The sequence below is a fragment of the Schistocerca gregaria genome, chromosome 1 (assembly GCF_023897955.1).
Source record: "Schistocerca gregaria isolate iqSchGreg1 chromosome 1, iqSchGreg1.2, whole genome shotgun sequence".
Lineage (NCBI taxonomy): Eukaryota > Metazoa > Arthropoda > Insecta > Orthoptera > Acrididae > Schistocerca > Schistocerca gregaria.
This window is the reverse complement of record NC_064920.1, coordinates 1025801944-1025812867: the sequence shown is the minus strand read 5'-3', so window position 1 is coordinate 1025812867 and position 10924 is coordinate 1025801944. Positions and strand designations below refer to the sequence as shown.

Below are 10924 nucleotides of genomic sequence, written 5' to 3'. Positions count from 1 at the left end.
GGGACAATGCTCCTGCACCAGTGCCCCCATTTAATCGCCCCCGCTATCATAGTGCATGCGTCATTGCAAACAATAAAATTTAACTACGCGAGCTTGTAGTTCCACGTCCATTGTTTCAGTTTAGCTTTCTATTTACTTGCACAGCTGAATGTGTTTACAACATTTAGTGTGTAATGTGTTGTGCACCATGCCGCCCGAAAAAAGAAACGTCATTTCATGGATAGCTGACCACGCTGGGACATTTACATATGACAGAATTTTATATTGTTGAATTTGCAAGAAAAACAATTCATGCAAAAAAAGTTTCAAATAGACCAGCATGTCAAGACAAGTCTTTATATCGCAGGAATGCAGAAAAAAGGGCAATGACAACAACTTCACACAACAGCAAGTGGCAGTAGCAGGGATTTGTCCTAAGATAACCAAAAACATCAGTTTAACATGGATCTATGTGAATCATTAATTGTTAGCAATATTTCTCTTCACAAATGTAAAAACGCTATCCTCAAAGGCTTCCTGCACAAATATTGCCTAAATCAAAATACACCATATGAATCAACATTGTGTAAAAATTACATACCAACAATTTACGTAAATGTTCTAGAAGAAACACACAATGTACTCAAAGGCAACATCAGTTGATGAAACTACAGATAGTTGTGGCTGTTACATTGCAAATTTTATTGTTGGTGCTTTAAAAGAAGAGCCTTCTTCTTCTTATTTAGCGGCCTGCGAAGAACTTGAAAAAGTATATCATTCTATAATCACCATATTTGTGAATGAGGATATTAGAAAAATATTTCCAGAATCTTATGGAGATGAAAGTGTGTTTGTGTTTATTTCAGATGCTGTCTCAGATCAGCTCCACTGCGGTTGACTGTCGACACATGCCAAGGAGGTGCAATTACTATGAAATGACATTATGAGTGCTGTAGCTTGTTTTCTAATAAAATGTGTGACTGTTAATGCAGATAGCAACCTGATGTAAACCCAATGCCTCAGATGGAGTCTGCTACTGTAGAGGCCATCCACCCTGGACCTCTACAATCATAGTTTTGGTGAATGTGTTTCATTACATCATGTGATGCAACTGTAATAGGCTGCATAAAGCTCTGTAGAGATCAGTAACTGAGATGATACTCTGAGGGAAATTACAAATGAACAATTCTTCAAATCCGATATTATTGCACAAGATAAAGATGTAAATTCTTCACAGTTTCTTCAGAAGCTGAAATTTGATTCTAGAATGGTGAATCTAACAGAAAATTGGTTGTGTGTGTGTGTGTGTGTGTGTGTGTGTGTGTGTGTGTGTGTGTGTGTGTGTGTTCCCAGACCAAGAAATAAAAAGACACGGCCAGAAAAAAATAAATAAATAAACAAAAAATAAATCAATAAAAATGAAAATAAAATAAATCTCTAGCTGATTTCGGCTTTAAACATTGCTACAGAAAGAGATAAAACAGTAATAAACTGAACTGAAGTATTTTTGGTGAGGTACATATTTACTTCTCAAGTCTGTTGAAATAACCAATAAAGGGCAAATATATATTAATGATAACAAACTGCAGTCTTAATGTCTTATGTTACCTACTTCTGTAATGCTGATGTTCTCCGATACTATCACCTTCTGCACACTGCCTAAGCTCATGCAAACCGAAGTCTGTAATCTGTAGCACCCATCGACTTGTTACCACACAATTCGATGATTTCAGATTTCCATGACAACCCAAAGCCGATTTGTGAAGATAAATCATTCCCTGTAAACAGAAATAATGGTTATCAGATTATCATCCAATTTTATGTACAGCATTTTACAGAACATATGTGTTGGGCTTGTTTACCTTGATGAGGTCAAAGACAAGTGATGCTATAAACATCATATCCAGTTTTATGTCTTCATTCTCAACTATATCCTGGAAAAATTAAATGCAGTAAAATAAGTAAACTGTAAAATTTATCTTTAACAGGAGTTTTGGGAAAATAAAAGACCACAATAAAATATTAAGCAGAGAAATGCTTCTATTATTCTATATTCTTGCAGCCACAAATATACGCAAGAAGATTGTTTCATTCCTCATAAAATTCATCTTTTGTACTTTCAGTATTCAAGGTACATACTTGAATCCATCAAAAATGTACCACATACCAAATGCCAAGAAGCAAAATTTCTGACACTGAAGAAAGCCCAAAGTTAATCCTTCATTGGGAACTAAAAGGCCCAAATTAAAAGCTAAAAGGCAGGTAAAAGCGGCAAAAGTGGTGATGGAAGGCACTCACTGAGATACACACAGGGGCGACAAGTAACAATAAAATGCAACAGGTAAATTTCAAATTATAGAACACTTACAATGATGTTTGCAAAACCCACTCCTGATGGATCTAATAGTAATAAATAGACCTGATCACTTTGAGGCTATCTTCCATACAATGGTATCAATGAACATTATGCAGCTGTAGCAACAATTATTACTAAAGTACAAAGGGCAACTAAAACAAGTAGAGAGACTTACATGTTCAGTAAGTGAGATAAAGAGGCAGTTGTCACATACCTCAAAGAGAAACTCAGAATAATTACGTCTGGTAAGGAACACGAAGAGGAACTGTGACTCAGGTTTAAAAGAATAGTTGACCAAGCACTGGATAGATATGTATCTAGTATAAGAGTTCATGATGCGACATACCCTCCATAGTGTATCAACTGTGTAAAAAAACTTCTAAAGAAACAATAACTACTGCAAAATAGGTGTTAAAAAAAAACACAGCTACAGACAGATGTGCTCACACAAAACCCTATAAAATTTTGCTCATGAATAAAGTTTGACAGTGTACAGTCACCCAAGGATAACACATGAACATGTACATCATTTGCATCTACATACATCCTCTGCACACTACCATATGGTGCACGGTGGAGGGTACGTTGTACTGCTACTAGTCATTTTCTTTCCTGTTCCACTCACAAATAGAGTGAGGGAAAGACGACTTGTCTATATTTCTCTGTATGAGTCCTAATTTTTCTTACCTTATCTGCTTTATCTTTGTGGTCCTCATGTGAAATGTGTGTTGGCGGCAGTAAAATCATTCTGAGGTCAGCATCAAATGTCAGTTTCCTAAATTTTCTCAACAATGTTCCTCAAAAAGAATGTTGGCTTCCCTCCAGGTATTCCTATTTGAGTTTCTGAAGCAACTCTGTAATACTTGAAAGTTGATCAAACCTACTAGTAACGAATGTAAAAGCCAATCACTGAACTGCTTCAACATTTTCCTTTAATCAAACCTGGTTGGGAGCCCAAACACTTTACCAGTACTCAAGAATGGGTCAACTAGTGTTGTTCACAGGGTTTCATTTATAGATGAACCACACTTTCCTAAAATTCTCCCAATAAACCAAAGTCAACAATTTGCCTTCTACACTGCAGTCCTTACATGCTCATTCCAGTCTGTCAGATAATTTGCATATGTGGAGAATAATAGTGGTTGTATCATACTTCCCTATGGTGCTCCTGATAATACCCTTGTATCCGATGAACTATTACTGTCGAAGATAACACGATGGATTTTATTACTTAAGAAGTCTTCAAGCCACTCATACATCTGGGGACCTACTCTGTATGCTTGTACCTTCATTAACAGTCTGCAGTGGGGACAGCATCAAACAGTTTTTGGAAATCAAGGAATATGGAATCTGCCTGTTGCTCTTCATCTATGGCTTGCAGGATATCACATGAAAAAAAGCTGTGTTTTGCATGAGGAATGCTTTCTAAATCTGTGTTGATTAGTGGACAGATGCTTTTCCATCTCAAGGAACTTTATTATATTCAAACTGAGAATATGTTCAAGATTTCTGTAGCAAACTGATGTCAAGGATATTGTTCTGTAATTCTGTAGATCCATTTTTTTACCTTTCTTATATACGGGAGTCATGTGCACTTTTTTTAGACATGTTTAAGACACTGAGCTGGATGAGAGATTCATGAGAAATTCAAGCTAAGTAAGGGGCCAATGCCACAGAGTAATCTTTGTAAAACTGAACAGGGATTCCATCTGGACAAATTGGTCTATTTGTTTTCAACTCTTTTGGTTGCTTCTCTATACCAGGGTGTCCTTCATATAGGAGTCTGTGCAAAGGTCAAACAATAGTACCTTCGGCTTGTATGATCCTCCTTTCTTAAACTCAAAATTAAAAACTTCAACTTTCCTTTTGCTCTCTTCTGCTGCCACCCCAGACTGGTCCATGAGTGACTGGATAGAAGCCTTTGATCTGCTTAGTGATTCTACGTAGGACTGGAATTTTCTCAGGTTCTTTACAAGATCTTCTTCTAAGATATGAAGGTGGTAGTTGTTGGGTAGTTCGTACATCTATCCTTTTATAGATGCCCAAATCTCAGCTAACTTTTGCCTGTCATCATTTACAAATTCTTTTTTGAAACAAAGTGCAACACTCTTTGATTTCCGGCATTTTCCAATTTTTTTATTAGAGCACAGTGTTATTTGGAGGTGACTTTAACCTAATATACACTGCATATAGCTGCATATATGGACAGATTGACTGAAGTAATTTTCAAACATGATGCCCTCACAGAAAGTCTGGAAGTCCACAATTCTGATAGCTATGGTAGAAAAGGAAATTAAGGTACCAGTGAGACAAAAAATGGAAACCTTTATCTCTCATGATCAGAAGGAAATATCTTCTTGAGAATATGATTATTCATGAAACTACAACCTACAACCCTGAGTGGGAAGGTGTGCCAGCCCTCAGCACAAAACTGCCCAGAAGATTAGTGTCAAGGTATGATGTGCTAGCCAGCATGTGGATGGTTTTTCGGCAGTTTTCCATCTTCCTCGGCGAATGGAGGATGGTTCCTCTTATTCCGCCTCAGTTACACTATGTCAGCGATTACTGCACAAACACTGTCTCCACATATGTGTAAACCATCATTACTCTACCATGCAAACATTTGGGGTACACTCGACTGGTATGAGACATTCCCAGGAGGGAACCGAACCACACCATAACCCTGGATTCAGTGTAGAGTGGTGGTGGGGTGGGTGGGCTACTGTGGCCTGTAGTGGGGTTGTGAACCACTGAGGGCTACAGCAGGACGAAGCCTCTCCGTTGTTTCTAGTTTCCTGGTTTAATATACAATACAATAACCTACAAACCTAAATTTATAAAAGATATAATGGAATGAAATAAAAATACAAATATTTATTATAATTTCACAGTGCACATAAGCCATTTCAAATATAAATTGAATATTGTTACTGTCTATGTAGTATGACATAGTTAACTAATGGAGTATTTCATTCAGGTTGGGATGTACCAAGTCTCACACATTAGTTTAACTTCAAAATGTATCTGATCTCATGAAATATTAAAATTACAACAATAAACTAGATCCAGAAGGATGTAATCTGTAACAGAGTATCACTAAAATATTGATCAACTTACATATAGACTTCCTTTTGCACAGTAGTCTGTGATAAGCAGTATTCTCATAGGTTCAATACAGGCACCTATGAATGAGTTTACATTATCATGTCTTAGATCTCTTAGAATTCTCATTTCTTTCATAATATCTCGATTAATATCTTTCTTCTTCGAGAATTTCAGCTCTTTGACCCTCACTCTCAAATTACGATACTGTCCAACAGTTGCAAACCACTGAGGACCACATTTTGATTCAAATGATGTTGCACTGACCAAACTCATCTGCAAAAATATTTAAAAATAATTTTTTCTGTTATATAACATGTTGCAGAACACCAATAAGACTGGAGAAAAGAAATAGTCTGTCTTCTAGAAAGAAGAATATCAATGAGATAATTTATAAACATCGCAGGACTTAAAAGTTGAAGGAAATGAATTACCTACTGATAATGGACTCTATCCCACAAAGGCTGTCAGCATGCAAGGAAATTCTTAGCAACTGAAGGTAATGGGACATGTTTCATGTGCTAATTTCCCTTAATTATTCATTAAATGCTTTGTATGTGGTGTCATTAATGTTACAGTATTCTACTGCACTCTAGCACAAAATTTACAAAATTAGTATGCTTTTTCTGCAGCAAATAGCACTGCTAGTGCCAGAAACAAAGAACTATCTTCAACACTACAAAACTATTGATTTTAAACCTGATTAATGATTCATCAAAGCATAATAGAGATATACAGAGACAGGAATTTGACAGTGAAGCTTCAGCTGCTATGTTGATTCCCTTTCATTGTATGATCTCCTTGTAAATCATGTATCAATACACTGACACCAATTGTCTTAACTTTTCATGATGAAGATCTCTTATATATTCAAAATAATGTCCACATAATTTTTCCCTCACACTATCACCTACACATGTTAGGCTTTGCAATTTATGCCTCCTTACAGACCAGAATCTAAATCTTCCCATTTGGTTCTACAAATGCCTACACTTTTTCATGGTTTGTACTTTCATTGTATTTATGGTAATTATCATTCTGCACTCTACTAACATTGCATTTTCATTCTCTTCTGTATTCTTCTATCTTTTCATTTATTATGCTCGTATTACTGCAACTGCCTTTTGGTCTAGTCTTGTGTCTCTTGCTAAAAGTCCGAAACTTCATTTTCCCACTCTAGATGCTTAGTGCGTCCTTTCCTCATATTACCAAAATTTTGCTTCCTTAAATTACACCTGAAATTAACAATAATTTTCAAATTTTAGCTGCATTTCTTTCCTCTCATTACTTTGTGAGAGTCATCTTCCAGTCTCACTCATTAGGTAAAATCTTACACTGATTTCCGTTTCATCTTCGAGTGTAAACCAATACTCAAAATTTGCACATGCTCCACTACTTTCCTGTATATTTCAATATTAGATGTAATTTTAGTTTACCTGTACATTTTCATCACCTAAATTTTGTGATCTGCTATCTACACATTCAAATTCATCTTTTGACTTCTAACAAGAGAAAAAAGTTAACATGGAGCCAGAGTAAACTATGTGGGATATGAAACTTCCTGGCAGATTAAAACTGTGTGCCCGACCGAGACTCGAACTCGGGACCTTTGCCTTTCGCGGGCAAGTGCTCTACCATCTGAGCTACTGAAGCACGACTCACGCCCGGCCTCACAGCTTTACTTCTGCCAGTACCTCGTCTGCTACCTTCCAAACTTTACAGAAGCTCTCCTGCGAACCTTGCAGAACTAGCACTCCTGAAAGAAAGGATACTGCGGAGACATGGCTTAGCCACAGCCTGGGGGCTGTTTCCAGAATGAGATTTTCACTCTGCAGTGGAGTGTGCGCTGATATGAAACTTCCTGGCAGATTAAAACTGTGTGCCCGACCGAGACTCGAACTCGGGACCTTTGCCTTTCGCGGGCAAGTGCTTTACCATCTGAGCTACCGAAGCACGACTCATGCCCGGCCTCACAGCTTTACTTCTGCCAGTACCTCGTCTGCTACCTTCCAAACTTTACAGAAAAAACTTAACCTGAGCATAACAAATATTCTTCTGCTAGTGTGCTTCTCACCGAGTGTCTTTCATGTACGCCAGCATATGCAGCCCATGACATCATTTATGATGATAGTGCTCAGGTCACAACAGAGAGCATGCTGGACTTAGTGCTCTGGGCATTATGTTTAGTTAAACTGCTGCATGAACTACAATTACAATTGCTTCCTCATAGCTCATCATCATTCAAGGATAAACTACAGTTGGCTGACCAGGCATACACCATTATTTGACACCACCACTTACTTCCCTCACACAGTGCAGCATCTGCTACTTAGGTTGGTATGCTAGTGCCTATACTTCCTCTGCCAGATGGTAAAGGTTGGCCACAGGCTCACCTTGAGCAACACAATGAACCACATTGATCTGTCAGGCAGCAACGGGAACCACCAGCCAATTCTCGCCAAACTTAATCAACAATAGCCGAGGTAGGAAGGGGTCCTCCCTCACTTCCCTCTCCCCTCTCCCACTGCTGTGAGAGGTGTAGTGGTCCCAGCTGACCCATGTGCAGCTCCCCAACCAGTGTATTCTCTATGCTGGTTCCACACAAATTTCAGGGTGCTGTCCACAACTGCTCACCACTCTGCACATTCCCAAATGCTTCATCCAGGCTGCAGCAGGCACCACATCTCATGAGGATGACGAGGGGCACCTACAGACATTGCATTCTGTTCAGTCCTCTTCTTCACAATGCCATCTGTATGCCTTGTATTTATGCCCATGTGTCATTTCCTCATCGACACTGGAGATGACGTTAGTGTTGTCTCACTCTCATTCATTAGTGTTTCCTGCTCTTATTCACTGTAGTGTATGTGATACCCACCAAACTTTTCCTTTAAGCAGCAAATAAATCAACAATGTGCATCAGTGGCTTGGTCATGTTACTTATCAAACTCATCCCTGGCAAATCGTTCACATGATCCTTCCTTGTGGTCGATGTCGAATACCCAATACTTTAAATTGATTTCCTGATTCAGATTGGCCTGTCACCTGACCTCCTGTCATCTGCTTTATTGCATCATTCTTCATGTACACATATTGGATGTTGAGTCAGTTCCCCAGCTCCCCCTCCCCCTCAGCCCCCCCCCCCCTATGATACTGATGCACTTCTCATCGAGTGCTCTTCTTTGGCTAAGTGCCTCATGACTTCTGTGGGTCAGCTCCAATCTGAGCACTTTGTGGTTGACGACCTCCGTGCTCACAATGCAGGACTGAACCACACCATCTCAACAACTAAGCAGGACCTCGCCGATGTGCTGTGCCTCATATGCTGACCGTCTATGGTGCTGGATCCCGACACCAGCGAAGCACCTCTTACGACTCCAGTGTGCCCACCCTCATTTTCACCAATGGAATCTCAGGTTAGTGGCTTTTGTGTGCTGCCAATTCCTGCTCAAGACATTCCCATGTTGTATTCATTGGTTCAAATGAAAGCTATTATGAATGGGACGACAAGTAAAATTGTCATGATAGATGACCCTCCAGTGTGTCATAATGCATGTTGCCTCCCTCTAAACAAACTATGCATCACTAAGGCTGCAGTCGGTGACTTCAGTGAGCAGGCACTGTTCACACATCGGATAGTAATTAGTCTTCCCCCATACACTTAAGTCCCCAAAAAGGATGGCATAGTCTGCCTCTATGGTGCTTATCATCTCTCAATATGCATACTCTAACAGACAATTATTCTATCTCGCATATTCACAGAATACCAAAAACAACCTTGATCACCCCCTTTGGCCTTTACAAATTTTCTTACATGCCTTATGGTCTCAAAAAATGTGGCTCAAACTTGGCAATGTTTTGTAGAATAACTTCTCTTTAACTGCTCTAACTTCTCTTTAACTGCTCTTACTGCTACGTGTACCTAGACAACATTCTCATTTTCTTATTCTCTGACAAGGAACATGAGCTATACATGGCCATGGTGCAGGACTTGCTGGCATGTAATCGAGTCAAGATTAATCATGATAAATCACAACTTCGACGCACCTCTGTTACTTATCTTGGGTACACCATCTCCTGTGAGGGTATACATAACTCCACAAGATCCTCTTTTGTGATCCACCACCATCAATTTTTACAGACGCAATCTGCCAGTAGCAGTGACTTTTCAAGCCCCCTTACTGACACATGAGCTGGCAGACAAACTTATGGTAATCACCACGTATGGTGGTCTGATGATATGATGAAAGCCTTTGAGGATCTTGATACAGCTTTAGAACATGCACGCCATCACTCTCGCCCACTCCTTGACAGACCCTCGCATTTCTATTATGGTAGACACAAGTAATTTCACAAGGTGCAGTTCTTCAATACCATGTTGATAATACAACTCAGCCACTCCAGTTCCTCCCCTCCCCCCAAAAAAAAGCCTATCTACAACTCAATGTAAGTTGCTGATAAACTTTTCGGGATGTGAGGTCGTGATCCAAGAAACTCTTCTGTTCCTGACGTTTCGTCCAGGACTGCACTGGACATCTTCAGAGGCGCTCCTCCACTGAGTCTTGCCAACTGAAGATGTCCAGCACAGTCCTGGACAAAACTTCAGGAACAGTTTCTTTTACCAGCAGCTACATGATCCTGACATGAAAGCCTTCATTCTATGATCAATGTAAGTTGACAGCTTTTGACAGGGAACTTCTTGTGGTGTACATGGCCATTAAATAGTTCCACACAGACTTCAAAGGAAGGAATATTACAATTTTTACAGATCATCATCCCCTTGCAGATGCTATTGACCTTCCACTGCACACATTTCAATTTGCCGGTACACGACAGATACCCGATATATCAGTGGCTCAGAAAATGTCATGGCTGATTATCTGACATGTGTCAATGCTATCTCATCTCCTATTAATTTTGATGAACTGAGCCGCTTATGGGGCAATGATATTGAACTTGAGCCTACTACATCAGGCCTCGTCAATTCCCTACAGATAAGTTTTTGCAACCTACTGGGCTCAGTCAGGCCAGTATGGTGTGTTACGACCTACTGTCCCGGCTGAGTTACATCACCAAGTTTTTGCGATTTTGCATAATCTTTCAAGCCCTGGCATTAAGGCTACCATGCATCTCATCATGTAAAGCTTTGTGTGGCCAGGGGTGAAGAAGGACTGCCATGTGTGATTGTGTACCTGTGTGCCGTCTCAGCAGAGCAAAGCTGACAGACATACGCAGCCCCTTATAAGCAACTCTGACGTCCCAAGAGGAGATTTCTAACATACACACCTAGACCTCTCTGGCTGTTACCCGCATCTAATGGTTTCAGATATATCTGTCCATCATCAACCATATTACATGGTGGATGGAGGCAATATCTCTTGCAGAGATTATGGTGGATTCTGTAGCATGAGCATTTGCATATTCCTGGGTAGCTAGATTCAGGTGCTCTACATGCACTACTGCGTACTATGTGGTGTGGATAAATTT

The 10924-nt window shown here is 39.6% G+C and overlaps 1 protein-coding gene across 3 annotated transcripts in view; it reads right to left on the bottom strand.

Moving 5' to 3' along the window:
* The window catches only part of LOC126278983 (receptor-type guanylate cyclase Gyc76C-like), a 638621-nt gene that overhangs the window by 42540 nt on the left and 585157 nt on the right, over window positions 1-10924 (bottom strand). For all 3 annotated transcript variants that reach the window (XM_049979308.1, XM_049979299.1, XM_049979290.1), the window contains exons 11-13: window positions 5453-5713; window positions 1842-1913; window positions 1592-1757 (exon numbers count right to left, since the gene is read on the bottom strand). In XM_049979308.1, coding sequence (XP_049835265.1) covers window positions 1592-1757; window positions 1842-1913; window positions 5453-5713 — 499 coding nt within the window. The remainder of the gene's footprint in view (window positions 1-1591; window positions 1758-1841; window positions 1914-5452; window positions 5714-10924) is intronic.